This window comes from Staurois parvus, unplaced genomic scaffold, assembly GCF_062004578.1.
Source record: "Staurois parvus isolate SC_StPar_1 unplaced genomic scaffold, SC_StPar_1.0 ptg000249l, whole genome shotgun sequence".
Taxonomy (NCBI): Eukaryota; Metazoa; Chordata; class Amphibia; order Anura; family Ranidae; genus Staurois; species Staurois parvus.
Genome location: NW_028318045.1, coordinates 13,532,587 through 13,554,520, shown reverse-complemented (window position 1 = coordinate 13,554,520; position 21,934 = coordinate 13,532,587). Strand labels below are relative to the sequence as shown.

The 21,934-nt window shown below is 44.5% G+C and overlaps 1 protein-coding gene across 1 annotated transcript in view; it reads right to left on the bottom strand.

The window, feature by feature from the left end:
• Positions 1 to 15,243, bottom strand: part of SULT4A1 (sulfotransferase family 4A member 1) — a 56,793-nt gene extending 41,550 nt beyond the window's left edge. The window contains exon 1 of the mRNA XM_089680802.1: positions 14,961 to 15,243. Within this exon, the coding sequence (XP_089536928.1) occupies positions 14,961 to 15,129 (169 nt within the window). The 5' untranslated portion in view covers positions 15,130 to 15,243. The remainder of the gene's footprint in view (positions 1 to 14,960) is intronic.
• Positions 15,244 to 21,934: the final 6,691 nt, after the last annotated feature.

The window sequence follows — 21,934 nt, the reverse complement described above, 5'->3', positions numbered from 1 at the left end:
TTTGGGAGACTTCAGGTGTGATTTTGCAAAATTTAGTGGGCTTGGATGTTTTTCTTTGTAAGGAATGGCTTCCGTCTTGCCACTCTACCCCATAGCCCAGACATATGAAGAATACGGGAGATTGTTGTCACATGTATCACATAGCCAGTACTTGCCAGATATTCCTGCAGCTCCTTTAATGTTGCCGTAAGCCTCTTGGAAGCCTCCCAGACCAGTTTTCTTATCTTTTCATCAATTTTGGAGGGACGTCCAGTTCTTGGTAATCTCACTGTTGCGCCATATTTTCTCCACTTGATGATGACTGTTTTCACTGTGTTCCATGGTATATCTAATGCCTTGGAAATTCTTTTGTACCCTTCTCCTGACTGATACCTTTTAACAATGAGATCTCTCTGATGCTTTGGTAGCTCTCTGCGGATCATGGCTTTTGCTGTAGGATGCGACTAAGAAAATGTCAGGAAAGACCTACTAGAACAGCTGAACTTTATTTGGGGTTAATCAGAGGCACTTTAAATGATGGCAGGTGTGTACTCTTTAACATAATTTTGAATGTGATTGCTTAATTATGAACACAGCTACATCCCCAGTTATAGGAGGGTGTGCACACTTATGCAAAGATTTCATTTTGTTTTTCAGTTAGTTGTACAGATTACAGGTCACATTAAATTGTGGAAAAAGTTCTGAAATGATTTATCTCTGTCTAATTTTTTTACCTGACATTTTAATGGGGGTGTGTAGACTTTTTATATCCACTGTACCTGTCCAGGGATCCAGCGATGTCCTCCCCTGAGCCAATTGCGGTTTCACAGCCGGTCTCCTACTGCGCATGTGCGAAGCACGTTGCCCTTTGTGAATGGGTCACAGTCTTCTGGGACCTGTGACGTGTCCAAGGAGGCTGCAGTGGAAGGTGGGGGGGGCTGAACTTCCAGCTCAGATCGCCACAGGGCATCTGACCGGAAGTGGAAGTGAGTACTTGTCAAAACCACGTACCCGTGGGGGCTAATGCAAACAAGCAGAACTTCCCTGTTTGGGTGAAGTTCTGCTTTAACAAATGTGCCTTACTGCATAGCCTGCAAAGGGGATCTGTGACCAGTGACAACAATTCTGTTTTCTCCTCATGTACATCTAATGTCATTTTTTCTTGACCAGAAATGTCACAGAGGGTTCAGTGTCAGTGCCAACAGCAATGTCTGCAATCCTTAAAGCATATGTAAACCCTCACCTCACTTTTTTTTTATCTCTGTTCTCAGCTTAGAGAGCTGGGGGAGGAGAAACAGCAGCAGACCTAACTTCCCAGTGAGTGCCTGTGCGGGGGGGGGGCACAGGTAGAGAACTGACCCTGCTGTGCTCTCATGCTTACTGTGTTCAGTTTTTAATAGGAAAGCAGAGGGACTTACAAGAACACCAGGGATGTTACACAAAGGAAGCAATACAAATTGAACAGGATACTTTTTTATACAAGTACATAGTACAGCAGGCACATATCAGCAATATGAACTGTTGGATTTATATATTCTTTAATAACACAGTGATGGATATGTGTTATCTTCACATGCACCCAGACTTTCTATGTACTATTTGCCTCGAGCCTCCCTAATGAGGTCCCTTTAAATCCCCAGGCCCCATAGCAGCAGCAGAAAAAAATTTATAACTGATAAAATTTGTTATCTCTCCGCCACTTTGGCTTTAAAATAAACCTGTCACCTGAGTGACAAAAAAAAAATCTGCAATTGCTAAAAAAGCTAAAAACTCCACTTTTGTGAAATAAAATATAGTAAATTAAAAAAGTAATATAACATATACCATTGATACACAAGCCATATTGTAATTTAATGTTTGTAAAGATTGCCTTTCCTTTTCAGTATGCAGCCGCTGTAACGTTCAAGGCAATATGGAAGCCTGGGATTGTTCTGTACACCGCTGGTATACAGAACACTCCCAGAAATGTCCTTTCCAGCTTGTGTGATTAGCTCACTGATTTTCCTAGTAGTCTGCTCTATAATGCTAGTCACATTTTAGGCATCTCCTGCAATAGAAATTTTAGTTTTGGTGATATACTCTACAAGGATTAATTACTTCTAAAGCAATGCAGACACTGCAACGTTTCTCATCAGAACACTGAGAGTGCACCAGGTGTTACAATGATCCAGTTTCTCCCATTCAGATTCAAAAAACACGGTGAAACAAACAGCTAATTTTTTAGAGAGAAACGGTAGGAGTCTGCTACTATATTTGTTAAAATTCCTGCAATGTACAAGATTGTTTTTTTTTTCTCAACAATGACCCATAAAACTAAGCTAACTGGTTGCAATGCATAATTCAGGCAGTTTTTCTTACAGATACATTACCACGAGGCCCGATGTTTTATACAAAGCTTTACATATTTACACCGAAGTTCACATTAGACATTTTGAAATTGCAGGCAGAATCACTTGACAGTTCTGCCGCAGACTCCAAATCAGAACATGAAGCACGCATTTGGGTGTTATTATTCTTAATGGTACCTCAAAAGCAGTGCGATTCAGCAGAGATTGTTCTGCAGAAACATGTAACAATTGCGGCAAAATGTATGTTTAAAAACCACGCTAAGCTTGTCGACCAACAAGAAACAGGAGTCTCTTGTGGGTGACAAATGCACATAGGGCAACCTATTCAAATGAATGGGCTGCCCTAGGTGTGACATGCAGAAATGTGTGTAAATCGCACTTGTTAAAATTGCAAGTGGGAACGCTTGTTCCTGCAATGCAATATCTAAACAGGGCCTCAACCCCTAGACTCCGAGCGCACACAAATATGGGGTCTCTCTGTGTCTGGGCCTTGATGACGAGCAGCTGCATATTTGCATGCAATTAGAAAATACATATGTGCTGAAAGTGCGCACCCTGCATGCTCCCAGCACTTATGTCCATGACTCACGGAAAGGTCCCAATCTCCCCTGGGCCTTGTCCCAATCTCCCCTGGGCCTTGACGCCGAGCAGCTGCATATTTGCGTGCAATTAGAAAATACATATGTGCTGAGAGTGTGCACCCTGCGCGCTCCCAGCACATATGTCCATGACTCACGGAAAGGTCCCAATCTTCCCTTGTGATCGGGATCTTTTCCGATCATGTGACCACCGTGACAGCAAAGTCACATGACCCTAAAACCCTGTCCCGCCTCCCGGCTTCTGAAACTCTTAAAGGGTTTTTTTTGCAGCCACTATACTTCCACGTCTTCATGCATACTGGGCATTTTTACAGTGGCTGTTTTTGGCTTTTGGCATTTCTTTCTACAGCCAGTAAACTCGTCAGCATGTTATCCTATGTGTTCCTGCACACATAGGCTATAATCAGCGGGAGGCGCCAGCGCAAAGGGGTTAAACATGTCCTTTTTTGCAGCCACTATACTTCTACGTCTTCATGCATACTGGGCATTTTTACAGCTGCTGTTTTTGGCTTTTGGCATTTTTTTCTACAGCCAGTAAGCTCCTCAGCATGTTATCCTATGTGTTCATGCACACATAGGCTATAATCAGTGTTTTTTGGCTGGAAACCCCCCCCCCCCCCCAGAACTAGTGGGTTTCTAGAGGAGTTTTTGAGCTGTAAAAATGCTCTAAGCTGAGAACCGGGGAAAATGCGTCAAAACACAGTAAAACACTGCAAACCAACGTTTTTGTACTTTTTTTGAGCAAAAAAAAATTGGGGGGAGGAGGGGTAAAGAAACGCCAAAAAACGTGAAGGCTGCCAAATGCTAATTCAAAAATTCTGAAAAACTTGCGTTTTTAACATGAATTTACACAGCTAATGTTACCAGCGTTATTAAAACACCCAGTGTGCATGGAGCCTAAAACCGTGTGTGCTTTGTTTCCAAATACATATATAAATACATTTACAGCACTGAATAGCAAAATAATTAGAGGTCAATAGATCAATAATGACATTATTATTCTGATACATAAACACCTTATTCTATGTATAGTACACACAATGCTCAAACCTCTCATATTTACAGTATTTTTTACTGACAGAGAACAGAAAGAATTTATAATGCACAACTCCTGCAGAATACTAAATTATTTACTGAAAATACTACTGACAGCAGCAGGAAATGGGACAAACCCGACAAATGTGACCTATTTAATTTGATTATAATATTTGCTTCAAATAGAGAATGAAAGAATCTTCTGTATAAGGTTAAAATAAAAAACTGACATTGGATTTTATTAATTAGTATAAAGCTGATCTTTGGGCTACTACCCACACCCCAGGGACATATCATGAATTCAGCGGACTCGTGTACAAGATCAAAAGTGAGCCCTAGGCATTGAGAAGAATAAAAATGCAGCACGCTTAGCACGCTGCGGCGAAAAGTGTGGGTGGTTTAACTAGCACCAAATATTGGGCATGGCTTAAAGGCTATGTGGTTAAATAGATTCTGAGAGTGCGGAATGTATCGCAGTGGGTAGTATGTGCAGGAGAGGGGTACGCATACCACCCGACTGTCCCTGATTTGGAACAAAGTCCCTCTGTCCCTCTTTCCTCCTCATTTGTCCCTCATTTTGGTCTGATCTATATAGTTGTATATAAAATGCACGTTTTATCTTTCAAAAAGTGTTTCACAGTGCTAAACCTTTCATCCAATTTCCACATTGCTGCATTTGTAGATTACAAAAGCCAGTATAAAAGAATAGTAGTGGTAAAAAAAGTACATGTGAGTTTAATTTTTTTTTTGTATAATTCTCCTTTAAGGTGGTGTATCGGGGTTTGTCCTATGGCCACATACATTTGCTAATAGGTGTCCCTCGTTCCCATATCTGAATGTTGGGAGATATGGGTACAGAGTGTATGGCGGTCGGTAGTATGTGCAGGGAGAGGAGTGTGAAGTGTACAGTGATGGGTAGTATGTGCAGGGAGAGGAGTGCGGAGTTTATGGTGGTGGGTAGTATGTGCAGAGAGAGGAGTGCGGAGCATATGGCATTGGGTAGTATATGCAGGGAGAGGAGTGTATGGCGGCAGGTAGTATGTACAGGGAGAGGAGTGCGGAGTGTATGGCGGTGGGTAGTATGTGCAGGGAGAGGAGAGTGGAGTGTACAGTGATGGGTAGTATGTGCAGGGAGAGGAGTGCAGAGTGTATGGTGGTGGGTAGTATTTGCAGAGAGAGGAGTGCAGAGCATATGGCGGCGGGTAGTATGTAGAGGGAGAGGAATGCGGAGTGTTTGACAGTGGGTAGTATGTGCAGGAGAGAGGAGTGCGAAGTGTATGGCGGTGGGTAGTATGTGCAGGGAGATGAGTGTGAAATGTATGGCGGTGGGTAGTATGTGCAGGGAGATGAGTGTGAAATGTATGGCGGTGGGTAGTATGTGCAGGAGAGGGGTATGGAGTATAAGCCAGTGGGTAGTATATACAGGGAGAGGAGTGTGGAGTGTATGGCGGTGGGTAGTATGTGCAGGGAGAGGAGTGTGGAGTGTATGGTAGTGGGTAGCATGTGCAGGGAGAGGAGTGTGGACTGTATGGTGGTGGGAAGTATGTGCAGGGAGAGGAGTGCGGTGTGTATGGTGGTGGGAAGTATGTGCAGGGAGAGGAGTGTGGACTGTATGGGGATGGGATGTATTTGCAGGGAGAGGATTTTGGTGTGTATATGCCAATGGGAATATGTACAGGGAGAGGAGTGTGGACTGTATGGCGGTAGGAAGTATGTGCAGGGAGAGGAGTGCGGTGTGTATGGTGTTGGGTAGTATGTACAGGGAGAGGAGTGTGGACTGTATGGTGGTGGGAAGTATGTGCAAGGAGGGAGAGGAGAGTGAAGTGTATAACGGTGGATAGTATGTGCTGGGAGGGAGAGGAGTGTATAACGGTGGATAGTATGTGCAGGGAGGGAGAGGAGTGTATAACGGTGCATAGTATGTGCAGGGAGAGGAGTGCACAGTGTATGGCAGTGGGAAGTATGTGCAGGAGAGGTGGGCAGAGTGTATGGTGGTTCGGAGTATATTCCAGTGGGTAGTGTGTACAGGGAGAGGAGTGTGGAGTGTATGGCGGTGGCTAGTATGTGCAGGGAGAGGAGTGCAAAGTGTATGATAGTGGGTAGTATGTACAGGAGAGGAGTGTGGAGTGTATGGCGGTGGGTAGTATATGCAGGAGAGGGGTACGGAGTATATACCAGTGGGTAGTATGTGCAGAGAGAGGAGTGTGAAGTGTATGGCGGTGGGTAGTATGTACAGGAGAGGAGTGTATGGCGGTGGGTAGTATATGCAGGAGATGGGTACGGAGTATATGCCAGTGGGTAGTATGTACAGGGAGAGGAGAGTGGAATGTATGGCGGTGGGTAGTATGTGAAGGGAGAGGGGTATAGAGTGTAGGGCGGTGCGTATTATGTGCAGGGAGAGGAGTGCGGTGTGTATGGCAGTGGATAGTATTAATAGGGAGAAGAGTATGGAGTGTATGACAGTGGGTAGTATGTGCAGGGAGAGGAGTACTAAGTGTATGGTGGTGGGTAGTATGTGCAGAGAGAGGAGTGCGAAGTTTATGGCGGTGGGTAGTATGTGCAGGAGAGGGGTATGGAGTATACGCCAGTGGATAGTATGTACAGGGAGAGGAGTGTGGAGTGTATGTCGGTGGGTAGTATGTGCATGGAGAGGAGTGTATGGCGGTGGGTAGTATGTGCAGGGAGAGGAATGTATGGCAGTCGGTTTTATGTGTATGGAGAGAAGTGTATGGCGGTGGGTAGTATGTGCAGGAAGAGGAGTGTATGGCGGTGGGTAGTATGTGCAGGAAGAGGAGTGTATAGAGGTGGGTAGTATGGGCAGGGAGATGATTGCAGAGTGTATGGTGGTGGGTAGTATGTGCAGAAGAGGGGTACGGAGTGTGTGTCAGTGGGTAGTATGTACAGGAAGAGGAATGTAAGGAGTGTATGGCAATGGATAGTATGTGCAAGAAGAATGTGATGGAATCACCCGCAGTAAATTTTACCCACTTTTATCTTCACTCCCTGCTAACTTAAAGCCCGATTAAGATTTAAAATAAGTAAACTAAACACCTAATTTTTTTAAGCTAAATTCTTGGTCATATGATGAGTCTTCTTTCTTCTGGTCTGCAGTGTGGGAGGTTTTTTTTTTTTTGAGAATCCACATTGCTTGCTGCTGACATGGAAGCTTCCCACAGAGATTGAGAAGTGTCCACCAAGAAGGGGTCCTCACAGCCAGGTGCTGAAGACTTCAAGCAGTGGGTTCATTACATTGTAACATGAGGGACAGCAAAAAAAAGCCATTCGGCAAGCCTGGACTGCACTGGGGGAGGTAAAGTGGCTCAGGTAAGTAAAAAAAAAAAGCATTTGAAGGGTTAAAAAGCAAAGAAAGAAGACCTGGACCTTTCTTATCATTTGACCTAAATTTAAGGCAAGTAATTTGGAACATTTTGGTAGATTATTTAAAACAAAAAATAGAGATTAGGTACAGGGGGTGAAGTGGAATATGGGGATTTTTTTCTATGGAGATCAGCTTTAATGACATGACATTTAGTATTTTCTTTTTAGGAACTACTCATGATGTGTCTGCCACTGGGTCAGATGATATTACTATTATATTATACAGTATTTATAAAGCGCCAATGGTTCACTCAACGCTGATAGTTTTTGAAGTAGTGGTAACTACGGGCTTCACTAGTGTGGGGCAACCGAGACACATGGTCCAAATCCATTGCCTGTTTCCATGGATGCCAAGGCTGCTGTTGCCTAACATTCTTCATATTTTTGCAGCCACCCTTACCCAATGTATTACTTAAAGGCAGCCCCACTTGTCAACTTCAGCCTTGAGGAGGACAGCCTTCAGCAAGCCCTGAAACTCTTGTCTGACCACCTCTTATCAGTATGCCCCCAAGCTTTCCCACTGCAGAAGTAGCAACACAAGTAAAGGAAGCAGCTGGATGGCAGAGCACAGGATTGACCAATAGTATGAGAATGGGTAGTTCTGGCACAGATGATGATGCTCCTCTCTTACACTAGCAGGGTATATCTTGTATGAAGAGAAAAGGTGAGAGTGCCAAGCCATAGAGATTAGTTCGGATATGAATTTTTATTTGTCACAAACAACATGGCAGGTGTTTTATTCTTCCACTATAAGACTCTGGAGTGCATAGTGGGCTTATCACTTCTTGTGATATGACCCAGCAAGCTCCAGTTTAATCACCACCAAAGCGATAGACATGATCTCTTTATTGCCTTTGTTGATCATACCTGCACATCCATAGCACCCCAGTAAGAATCTAATATGCATATAGTGTATATTGCATGCTATACAGTTTTGTGATTTTCATTGCTGATGATGTGCATTACTAAATGGTCTTCCCCTTTGTGTTTCATTTGATATCATATTATGCATTTGTGGTATGTAAATAAAGATTGGAATACAAAAGGCCTATTAAAGGTTGACATCCAATGCATTTTGGGTGTTATACATAAATCTCCATTCATCGATGCTTGGTTTTATTGTGCGAGAAAAATCTGGAAAGCTGGTTAATCCAAGAGCTCCACCACCCTAAAACCAGGTTATCAGGACAGGCAGTATTGGCATCTGTGGCATAGTGGTGACATCTCCAGCCTAGAAATGATCCTATTAACCATCACTATGAGCAACATGTGTGAGCAAAACTAATCCATAGTTGTTCACCCATATATTTGGGAATCTCAGCATTCATACCCATACACTGTAAAATGTCATAACATATTCCTGTGTCAAATAATATCAGTGTAATTCTCTTCGTCTTCTTTCTCAAAATCTCAAACTACATCACTATCCTCAGTATAATCCGAAGGAAAAGTCAAACACCGATGATATCCACATAGGCAAAACTTTAATCAGTGGACAAGCTTCAGCACATGGTCCCTCTCCCAGGACCACGCCTCTGACATGTTCACTCAATGGGCTTAATCAGAGGACCCTCTATCCTCTATGAGGTGATTAAACTATTGCATGTGAAGACATCATTAGTGTGCGGCTTTTCTTTTGGATTATACTAAGTTAAATGTGGAGTGACAGACTGAGGAGTGACAGCCATGACCCAATTCCAGACAATGAGAGGAGCTCTTGGAGGGTTGAAGCAGTGCATTTTCTTTGACTCTACATCACCATCCTGTTCTACTGCTGAAAGTTTATCATCATCACCTACTGCTGCCATCCACATTGCCCACTGCTCATAAGTAACGACCAATGATTTTTCACAATAACAATGAAGAGGGAGAGATGGGTGGAAGAAATGACCGCAGGAACACAATTGTTTCTATACCAGGCATGGTCATCCTTTCTCCTACATCACTGCAACACTACATCTTCCCTTCGCATCTCCCATACAAATCCCACGGTGTCAAAGCAGGATACAGAAATATGACCCATTGTTTACCATTAAAACTCTCACATGACCAATATTCTGATGGCACAACTACTGTCATACTCAGTTCGTGCTCCTTTAAATGCTTTCAAAAACATACAACCTATACTCAGACCCAATGGAGCAACTGAGCCAATTCAGTTTCTCAAATGCTCATGTATGTCTGTGAAGGTTCTTCGTTATTCAGACCATGGTATAGCTAGTAGTAGTTGGTCACAGAAGTTGAACTGGACTTGTGTAATGTTTGTAGGCAGGTTGCCTACTACTAGTTCCTTTAGATGCTGCCCTGGATGGAAGGGATGGAGTTGTGCTGCTGGGTGTTTCCCAGGTCTTTTTCGGGTCCGACTCACTGGTCCTGTGATATATAAAAAGGGACAGGGTTCTGGGTCTGGAGTTCTCGAGTCTTGAGTCTAGTCCTGCTCTCAGCTAGTTCTTGTCTGGTATGCTGAATCTGGAGTTCCTGCTGATGATCACCTGGCTTCAGGAACCTTCTCCCATGTAGGGGGGCTGCTGAGATCTGTAGCTCACCTTGAAGATGCCGCCATCATGGACTCAGTCAAGCATGGACTCTTGCCTGTGCAGGTACGCTGGGGCAGCCACAAGCCTGAGTTAGGGATTACGGATGTTAGGAGAGGACTGTTTGAAGCTTTAATGTTCGGAGCTTTCAATAAAACTTTGAAACTTTGCCTTTGCCTGGTCTGAAATTACTAAAGAGGTGTAACGCAAGTGGTCATCAGAGGTAACAGAAGTCTACAGCCAGTACAAGTCTGTTGTGAAGCGTGTATCTGTGACAGGTGGGATGTCCTCTAGTAATGAGGAAGTTATTGTTGGCTCCATCTCCGTGAGCGGTCTGTCTCCCATAGCAACAGAAGCAGAGTAGCACCGCAGAGGCCCCCTGCCTGGTCATAGGCACTGTAAAAGTGCAAGACCCTATCACTGGGCAAATATAGGTAGAAATGGTCAGGAAAAGGACACAGGGTTTGCGCATTTGCTGAGTGCAGCACTATGGAGCAAAGATTTTGAGTGGAGAAAACTGCTTTTGCAGCTTTCTCTGGATTTTGGTATTCCTGGATTGGGCTCCATAGTTTGGAGATTTTAAAGTGCTTAGGGTGGGAACAAATTTCAAACTCAGTGTCCAGGTGTTGTGGAAAACCATCAGGGTGTGTAACCAGGTGCTGTGTGCATTCAGCAAGTCCAAGGCTGTGTGCATTCAGCAAGTCCAAGGCTGTGTGCATTCAGCAAGTCCAAGGCTATGTGCATTCAGCAAGTCCAAGGCTGTGTGCATTCAAGAAGTCCAAGGCTGTGTGCATTCAAGAAGTCCAAGGCTGTGTGCATTCAGCAAGTCCAAGGCTGTGTGCATTCAGCAAGTCCAAGGCTGTGTGCATTCAGCAAGTCCAAGGCTGTGTGCATTCAAGAAGTCCAAGGCTGTGTGCATTCAAGAAGTCCAAGGCTGTGTGCATTCAAGAAGTCCAAGGCTGTGTGCATTCAGGAAGTCCAAGGTTGTGTGCATGGAATAGCCAGTGGGCTGGGAGACCAGACAAGCAGAGGTACTGCTTACCAGAGAGAACCAGCCATAGATGCTTAAATAGAGAACTTCAACAGTGGCTGCTTTGATGATGCTACACCTATACTAATTATTTTAGGCAGAACTCCAGCAGAAAAAAATAACAAAATTAAAAATTAACAATCCATTAAAATAAAAAAAATACTTTTGTTGCAATAATTTACTTTCAGTCCAAAGCTCTCCCTCCCCAATACTTTTTTCCCAACTAAAGAAATCCGCATTTTGATGGCCAAGATCGACCAACCAACTTCCTCTGATCAAAAGTCATCCTGGAAGCAGCACAGTGATGAGCTAATCTCTGTCACTGTGTTTTCTCCTCCTATCAGCATGCTTTTGTCAGCACACGAAGTGATTAGCTCCTTGTGCTACTTCTCATCTCACACTCCAGCTCTGCTGTACAGGGACTGCAATTGGCTGATACTATATCTTTTTAGGCAATTACACTGCTTGCATATAGAAAATAGATAATGATGTATTCAATTGATTCTGAAGGTGAAATTTTTTTTACCTCACTGCATTCTTTGCATTAAAGTGGTTGTAAACCCTCACATATACCCAGCAAAGTGACTGGCCTCAGGTGATACACAGAGATTAAACAAATCCTTCTACGTAAGTTGTACCTGTTTATTTAGTCGTCTTTCCCCTACATCAGTGATGGCGAACCTTTTTGAGCCCGAGTGCCCAAAACTGCAACACAAACCAACTTTTTTATTTCAAAGTGCCAACACTGCAATTAACCACTTGCCTACCTGGACGCATTGACAGACGGCACTGATCGGTGGCACTGCTGGGCATCATTGATGGGTGGCACTGCTGGGCAGCACTGACAGGTGGCACTGCTGGGCAGCGCTGACAGGCGACACTGCTGGGCACTGATGGGTGACACTGCTGGGCACTGATGGATGACACTGCTGGGCATCATTGATGGGTGGCACTGATGGGCAGCACTGATGGGCGACACTGCTGGGCACTGACAGGTGGCACTGCTGGGCAGCACTGACAGGCGACACTGCTGGGCACTGATGGGTGACACTGCTGGGCACTGAGGGATGACACTGCTGGGCATCATTGATGGGTGGCACTGATGGGCAGCACTAATGGGCGATACTGCTGGGCACTGACATGTGGCACTGCTGGGCAGCACTGACAGGTGGCACTGCTGGGCAGCACTGACAGGCGACACTGCTGGGCACTGATGGATGGGACTGCTGGGCATCATTGATGGATGGCACTGATGGGCGGCACTGATGGGCGACACTGCTGGGCACTGACAGGCGACACTGCTGGGCACTGATGGATGACACTGCAAGCAATCTCACCTCTGGCAGCGTCGGTGTGGCTTCCAACCCAGCAGCTCATTCCCATCCACGCTGAACACGTTGCCCCTGGCCCCGGAGCAGTGTGGGAGCCTCTTCCTCTCTTCCGCGCCCATCCCCGGGTACATCACCCCTGGTGCCAGAGCCGCATTGGAGCCGTTTCCTCTCGTCCACGCCCACCCTGGCCCCAGAGACATGTGGGAAATGTAGTTTGATGGGGATCCAGTGTGGACGAGATCTGGATGGCCGGTCCATGCGCGCTCATCATCCTCTTCTTCCTGGCATGCCCACTGAGATGGCTCTGCGTGCCAGCTCTGGCACGCGTGCCATAGGTTCGCCATCACTGCCCTACATCCATTCCAAGTGCAGAATTTACACAGGATCTCTCAGCTCTGAAAAGCAGGGAGCTGAAGTTACATCAGTGCGGAGAGCTCTGAGAGCTGATTGGAGGGAAGGGACACACTCCCCCCTTTACACAGCACACAAGATTAGAGCTGAGGTTGTCATTCTGCTGGAGATCCCTCCCTTGTCACCATTTTTCTCTTGGTGTCAGGAAAACTCATGCAGATAACAGAGGATTGAAGCAGCAGAAAGAAATTACACTTAGTGCTCTATAGCACACACTATAGAAGCATATGCTTTCTTCATGTCTGAGGTTGACAACCACTTTAAGGTAAAAAAAACTTTCTGTTTTCAGCTTCTCCCCAGCTCCCCACTTACACATACCTGAGCCCACTCTCAGTCCAGTGCTGTTTCTGAGGGCAGCTGCTTTATCCTCTCTCTCTCTCAATGGACATTGGCTCCTGCTGCTGTCAATCACAGCCTGTGAAGAGGAAGTGGGGGGGGGGGAGCCAAGCAGTGTTGTGTGTCAATGGATACACAGAGCACAGCTCAGGCAAGAGCCCATAAGTGCTCCCATAGCAAGCAGCTTGTTTTGGGATCACTCAGAAAAGGGAGGAGTCAGAAGCACCAATGGGGGACCAGAGTGGAAGATTTGGGCTGCTCTGTGCAAAACCATTGCAAAGAGCAATTCAGTACACCATGTTTGTTATTAAAAAAAGATTCCCTTTACAATCACTTTGAAGATTACAGAGTCTTTTTCATCTGTCTGCAGTTCAGCGTCACTAACAAACACAAATTTTTTTACTATCAGTTAAATGTTCAAAGCTCTCAAAACAACAATCCATAAAAAGTAAACTGACAAAACATGTATGATCCCTTTAATATGTTTATCTGGACACCTTTCTAGATTTACACTCAGATGAAAAAGGAGTGATACCTTTTTCTCTGCTTTCCCTAAGACACATACATTTCCTTGTGGATGAGTGTACATTGTCGACATCCTCAGAAACAGCACACAGCTCGGGGGGCTGGCATTTAAGATGCATTTGAAATGCGTTCAGCCTGCGTTCCCCCTGCATTCCCATTGACCTGTACAGAATAATAAAAGCTGTAATAATGCAGCAAAATGGGACATGCTACACTTACAAAGACAAAATGTAATGTGATATACAGTATGCCAAAAGCAACAATTAGACTGGTTCACATCTGCAGGTGCAACCAAGCATGGGTGTGTTTCCATGGATTTTTTCATGCGTTACTTCGTGTTGCGTTTAGGGGTAGAGCAGCCCAATCATTTCAATGGGCTGCCCTACACACCAGAAACGTGGAAAAAAAGTCCATGACCCTTTTCCAAGATGCACAGCACCGAAATCCATGTGGTTTAGTGTGCACGAAAAAACACGCGTTTGCAGATGCGTGGGATGCCAGTAACGGTCGCGCATCTGTTAAAGGGCTGCACATTTCCCTGCGTATTGGGAAGGCATGTGATTTTGCATGCAGTTCCCGACATGCAAAGATCTGAACCTAGCCTAAACGCAAATAAACACCGCCCTACATGGTCCAATTTAGAGATACTTCACAAACGCATGCCAGAAAAAGTCCATTTATACCAAACCAAGGAAGCCCAAGAATGGAAAATGTGTGAATCAAAGGGACTGCAGAGGGAAATCCGCTGTATCGCCAACCAAGCGGATTCTAAGAATTTTGCCTAATTCTTAAATATTTAGTAACTGCAGTAAAGGCAAAATAAATGCATGCTGATTCAAATGTGATATATTGATGTCATCATCTATTAAAAAAATAATAAAAAAATCTTTGCAATATTTAGAAGACAGAATCTTGTTGGTTTGTAGGATCCTGAACATGCAGAAATGTATATCAGTGATACAAGAGAGAGAGAGAAAACAATGACATCATACTGAGCTCTGACTCATCCACCTCCTGGAGACTTGGAATGGTTAATTCTAATAAACTGTCTACAGTGCACAGGATGGCAAGCCCAAGATGTCTCTGTCTGGGGGGAGAGGGCTACTGATGATGGAAGCTGTGCCCTTCTGTCTGTGCCCCCTGGCCATGGTGTGCCCTCTGCATCCTCATTATACATCACATCTCATTGCATGACATCACTTCTCATTGAATGACATCACATCTTATTGCATGACATCACATGTCATCTCATGTCATCCCATCTCATTTCATGTCATCACATGTCATCTCATCCCATCACATCATCCCAGGCAATTAAAGTTTCCAAGAAGCAGCTCCTGCAGACAGACACCTAGAGAGGACTGGTGCATCCATGGCAGGCAGGCTCCCAGTGCAGATCTGCCTCCCTGTGCACCAATACAAACACATGCCAATCATGCCCTTTTCGCACTTACCTGATTTGGGGTAGGTGACAATCCAGATGTCATTTTCCCTTACTGGGAAGTCAGCAATCTCCTCCATCTTCCCCCTGCAGAATGGGGGCAACCGGACTCCATTGTACTCAAAGTATTTGCTTTCAAACTCCACAGGGGTGCTGGGGGTCTCTGCCTCGCTCTCTGCCATGCTCAGGGGTGCTGGTGGGCGCGCAGCAGCAGGTTGGGGTCCAGTGTGGAGGAGATGCTGGGCAGGATGGCTGAGCTGGATACGGTGATGTAATGCGATGCTGAGGATGCAGCAAACAGTGCTCCCCCTGCTGTTCAGTAGAGGCAGGACAAGGGACCAGCAGCCTGACAGAGCGCATGCGTACCCCTCCCTGCTATGCCATTAATGACTGGGGAATTCTCCAAGGAGCTGACTTCTCTTCTCTGAATGGGATGTGTCTGATTCTACCCACACTCACCAGCTCTTGTGTTTGTGTGTTCTTGTTGTTGAAAAAAAAATCTTAATAAAGAAATGAACTGCTAAAATTATTTTAAACACCTTTGCTGGCATTAAAGCTGAGTTCCAGTGAAAATAAAAAAATAAATAAATCCGCTACAAATACTGTAGCTGCTGACTTTAAAAAAATGGACAATTACCTGTCCGTTGATCCCGCAGTTTCCTCACCGCAGCCCATTTCACCGGCTGCCCTGTGTTCCTGGCGTCAGCATCTTCAGTGTGGGCACCCAACTGTGACAGCTTGCAGCTTCATAGCCGGGTGTTCACTGCGCATGCAATGAGAATGGTCCCGTAGTCTTCTGGGACCAGTCTTGTCCCAGAAGACTACGGGGAGGGAGGGGGGAGGTCAACGTCTGTTTCCGATAGCCTACGCGATCACAGAGAAAGTGGGAACGGGTACCTGTCAATTTCAGTTACCCGCTCCCCAAAGGTGACAATCCTTAATGGGGAGCAGGGGACCAGTCCTTAAAGCGGAGCTTCCCATTTTGGGTGGAGCTTCGCTTTAAAATGTTGTTAAGAAAAAAACATATATATACAGTGAGATCCATATATATTTGGACACAGGCACAATTATCATACCTTTTGGCTCTGTATGCCACCAGAATAAATTAAAATAAAACAATCCAAATTAATTTGAAGTGCAGAGTTTCAGCTTTAATTCAAGGGATTGAACATAAATATCAACTACAATGTTTAGGAACCGCAACCATTTTTATACACAGTCCCTCCATTTTCAGGGGCTCAAATGTAATTGGACAAATTAATATAATCATAAATAAAATGTTCATTTTTAATATTTTGTTGAGAATCCTTTACTGGCAATGACTGCCTGAAGTCTGGAACCCATGGACATTACCAAAGACTGGGTTTCCTCTTTTCTGATGCTTTGCTAGGCTCTAACTGCAGCTGTCTTCAGTTGTTCTTTGTGGGTCTTTCTGCCTTTAGTTTTGCCTTCAGCAAGTGAAATGCATGCTCAATTGGGTTGAGATCAGGTGATTGACTCGGCCATTGCAGAATATTCCACTTCTTTTCCTTCAAAATCCTCCTGGGTTGCTTTTGCAGTGTGTTTTGGATCATTGTCCACTTGTATTGTGAAGCGCTGTCCAATCAACTTTGCTGCATTTGGCTGAATCTGGGCTGACAGTATCTCTCTAAACAATGCAGAATTCATCTAGCTGCTTTTGTCTTCTGTCACATCATCAATAAACACCAATTACCCAGTGCCACTGGAAGCCATGCATGCCCATGCTATCACACTGCCTCCACCATGTTTTACAGATGACATTGCGTGCTTTGGATCATGACCTGTTCCAAGCCGTCTCCACACTCTTTTCTGTATATGTGCTGCCGTTGTGTGGAACTATCAACTTAAAGGTAAAACCCCATTTGTAGCGGATAAGAGCAGGAAAAAAGAGCAGACATGATTTCCTTAATTTTTCAAGTCACGAGGTGAGAGGCTGCAGCAAGGGCTGATCTGTGTCAGACATTTGTGAACATAACTACACTCACCGGCCACTTTATTAGGTACACCTTGCTAGTGCCAAGAAAATATCCCCCACACCATTACACCCCACCAACAGCCTGAACCCTTGATACAAGGCAGGATGGATCCATGCTTTCATGTTGTTTACACCAAATTCTGGCCCTACCACCTGAATGTTGCAGCAACCAGTCAGCCCATTCTCCTCTGACATCAACAAGGCATTTTTGTCCACTGCCGCTCACTGGATAATTTCTCTTTTTTGGACCATTCTCTGTAAACCCTAGAGATGGTTGTTTGTGAAAATCCCAGATCAGAAGTTTTTTAAATACTCTGCCCAGCCCGTTTGGCACCAACAACCAAGTCACTTAAATCCCCTTTCTGATGCTCGGTTTGAACTTCAGCAAGTCATCTTAACCACGTCTAGATGCCTAAGTGTATTGAGTTGCTGCCATGTGATTGGCTGATTAGCAATTTGTGTTACCAAGCAATGGAAAAGGTGTACCTAATAAAGTGGCCGGTGAGTGTAGAAATACACAGGAACCAACATTTACATGATTGTGTAATCTTCGATCTGGCATCTCAGCGCAGGAAGTAGATTGTGACCCTGGATGAAGTCTGAACAAAGATGCTCTGTCCTTCTGGAGAGAGAAAAGCAGATGAAAGCACTGGCAGTGGAAGTCCTGTGATCTCCTGAAGAGGTGTGTCACTTTCACATTACTTAAGTTGCATGGAGCTACAATGGAAAAATATATCTGATGAAAGGTTCACTTTAATACCCATGATTCTGAAGGGGGCAGCTCAGCACTGGCTGTTCACTTTCTACACATTCCGGACTAACTGAAAATCCTGGCAGTGCTGTATGTGCAGAGCAGAGAGGTAAGAGGGAGTACGGTTCTCCTCTGACTCATTCGGCTGTGTGTGTAATGTGGTTATAACATAATGAATACATACAGTATACATATAAAAAACCATAAAAACCAAATGAGACTTTACTTAATGTGTTGCAAATATATGCACATACTGTATGTATCTTCAAGCTAGGATACTGGACATTTTTGTCTTCAACTCCTATGGGGTCCTGAGGAAGCAAACAAGTGAAATGCGTCGATCTCTAGAGTACTTTGATGTCATGATATACAATGCTGTGATATATTGGGCTGATTAGCCAACATACTGTTTTTATGATAAATTTTGGAAGATACGTTTCAATAAACATGTTTTATACAACAATATGATGTTGTCCACTTTCTCATTTTGTTTTTATGTTTTTTTATATGATAGATGAGGGATGAGGTACGTTTGCAGTCTGATTTATATAAACATACGGTATACAAGCAAAGAAGTTATAAATCCCCTTTAAAGTATTTGTAAAGGTTTGATTTTTTTAAAATTAAAATACCAAACATGTTATACTTACCTGCTCTGTGTAATGGTTTTGCACAGAGCAGCTCCGATCCTCCCCTTCTTGGGTCCCCTGGTGGCGCTCCTGGCTCCTCCACGCCCACCTCACAAGTGCCCCCAGAGAAAGGTCCACCTGAGCACATGTGAAAGACATGAAAGGATCTGGAGAAGCCATGGAGAATGTTATGCTGCCTGTAGCATAGTTCAGCATGACCGTTTTGGTGGTGGGTCAGTGATGGTCTGAGGAGGCATATCCATAGAGGGACGTACAGAGCTCTACAGGCTAGTCAATGGCACCCTGACTGCCATTAGGTATCGGGATGAAATCCTTGGACCCATTGTCAGAACCTACACTGATGCAGTGGGTCCTGGGTTCCTCCTGGTGCACGACAATGCCCAGCCTCATGTGGCGAGAGTATGCAGGCAGTTCCCAGAGGATGAAGGAATTGATAACCCTGTGGGTTAATCTGTAAATTACATATTGGTCTCCATATAAGCCCTTGCTGTGTGGATCACAGCATCCTGAATAAGCTCACGTGACTCGGTGGGCAAAATGCGTTGACATCACAGTGTCGTGACGCCTGTGTCCCAGACATTCAGACCTCCATGTGGCTTTACCAACCAGCTGCGACACAGTGGGACTGCCACTGCATTCTTATTCACACTCATTTCTGCATGGAATGTGTGACCAGCGGCATCATACAGCCAATCGGGATCCATCGGCATCGGTGACCATATCTGGAACGGTGAGCTTATATTATTGGCCCAGGTTGTGTCCACATTTTAATTTACCCCTTGGATTGTGATTGCTCAGCCGAGCGCTATACATCTGGTGACTCTTTCCAATTGCAAGCAGCGAGAGGCTGCGTTTTATTATATCCTCACCCACAGGTCACTGTTATCTGTGGCTGCCGTCTGTCAGTGCTGGATTTTTGTTAAACTCACAGTGATTATCTGCCACTGTCAGTGCTATCATTGCCATACTTTACATGATTTGACTGCAAGTGAAGACCATCACACAGGATTATGTGTGTCAGCACTGAGCATATACAGTATCTCACAGAAGTGAGTACACCCCTCACATTTTTGTAAATATTTTAATATATCTTTTCATGTGACAACACTGAAGAAATGACACTTTGCTACAATGTAAAGTAGTTAGTGTACAGCTTGTATAACAGTGTAAATTTGCTGTCCCCTCAAAATAACTCAACACACAGTCAGTAGCCTCCCTAGCGGTCTGATTATGTCCATATTTCTGTGCTCAAAGCGGTACATTTTTTTGCATGGAAATATGTAGTTTTTTTATTTTAGGCCTGTAATTTTTAGGAATAACTCACTGAAATCTGTCCGAACAAGAGTCTAGTAAACATCCCGGGTATGTTAAAATTTGAAACACGAAATCATAAATTATAATATAATAAATAATCATAAAAAATTATAATATAATAATAAATATAATTCAATAATATAATCAAACCAAAAACACTTAAATTTGAAATAGAGCGCCAAGTTCGCACATCACTGAGCAAAGTCGCAAAATCGCTTTCAGTGTCTGATGACGAATTTCCCCACGAATCATTATCACTCAATTCTGCAAGTGGTTCTAATTTACTATCGCAGTTCTCTAGCTGGTCTAAAACCGCTTTTGACCTAAAGGGACGCTTTTTGGACTTTTCTCAGTTTCAAGGCAGTAAAAATGAAGGCAGAGCACAGGACAAAGCACTAGGGACAAAATGTATGTGAAATGGTTTGATACATTAATGTTTTACTATGTGATTTTAGTGAATTTAGTGAATGTCTCTTTTAAAAGTTTCAAATTTCCCGCCAGTTCTGTCCCTGTACGTCCTGACGTCGCAGGGAATGGAACCCAGAAGACAGATCCCGGCATCGGCTGGAGGACATTGCCAGGGACACTGCAGGGGGGACATTGCGGGAGCGCAGGACAAGGTGAGTGCACAAGAGATCCCGCAGCAATGCTGCAAGGTATTTCCAAGTGTAGCTTGGGGTTACCGCTTGTGGTGCTGAAACTTTACCCCGAGCTACACTCGGGAATACTTCCAGGGAGGTTAATGTCTAAACCGCTGGCAACAAAAGTTAAAATATCCAAATGGGGCCCAAAGTGTCAATATTTTGTGTGGCCACCATTAATTTCCAGCACTGCCTTAACCCTCTTGGGCATGCAGTTCACCAGAGCTTCCTAGGTTGCCACTGGAGTCCTCTTCCACTCCTCCATGACGACATAACGGAGCTGGAGGATGTTAGAGACCTTGCGCTCCTCCACCTTCTGTTTGAGGATGCCCCACAGATGATCAATAGGGTTTAGGTCTGGAGACATGCTTGGACAGTCCATCACCTTTACCCTCAGCTTCTTTAGCAATGCAGTGGTCATCTTGGAGGTGTGTTTGGTGTCCTTATCATGTTGGAGTACTACCCTGCAGCTCAGTCTCTTCTAAATATGGTGCACAAGAAAGCCTGCAAACAGTTTACTGAAGACAAGCAGACTAAGCACATGAATTACTGGAACCATGTCCTGTGGTCTAATGAGACCAAGATAAACTTATTTGGTTCAGATGGTGTCAAGCATGTGTGGTGGCAACCAGGTGAGGAGTACAAAGACAAGTCATGCCTACAGTCAAGCATGGTGGTGGGAGTGTCATGGTCTGGGCCTGCATGAGTGCTGCTGGCACTGGGCAGCTAAAGTTCATTGAGGGAACCATGAATGCCAACATGAACTGTGACATACTAAAGCAGCGCATGATCCCCTTCCTTCGGAGACTAGGCCGTAGGGCAGTATTCCAACATGATAACGACCCTAAACACACCTCCAGAGACGACCACTGCCTTGCTAAAGAAGCTGAGGGTAATGCCTGTTCAAGACCTAAACCCTATTGAGCATCTGTGGGGCATCCTCAAATGGAAGGTGGAGGAGCGCAAGGTCTCTAACATCCACTAGCTCCGTGATGTCATCATGGAGGAGTGGAAGAGGACTCCAGTGGCAACCTGTGAAGCTCTGGTGAATTCCATGCCCAAGGTTAAGGCAGTGCTGGAAAATAATGGTGGCCACACAAAATATTAACACTTTGGGCCCAATTTGCAGTTTCCTTCAATGTGTTTTTAGGAAAGCTATAGGGACTTTTTTTACATGTATCACGGTGTGTTTTTGGCTCCATAGACTTCAAAGGAATTGCATCAGAAATGGATGAAAAATACATGTACATGCGTTTTTTGTGTGTCTTCCTGCATGACAACAGACACCTCCTCTTAGCAACATCAACACTTACAAACAGCAACACAACCCAAAATAATGCAAAATGCATTAAAAACACATCAAAAGCATGCAGGAAAAAAATGCACTGCTCAAAATGCACCAACCAACTGTGAACCCAGCCTAATACCAGATCTAAATACGTCTTAGAGAATGCAGTCTGAGGAACACCCTGAAAGGTAGAAGGAAACTTTTACCAAGGAACCTACTGAGAGGTGATTATTGAAAGGGTGACATTTTCCTGTAAAGGCTTTTTTATTGCTGCATAACTAACAATCATTTTTTATCAAGGTTTGTTTGGTTGCTCATGAACAATGCAATCTCTTGCAACTGAAACA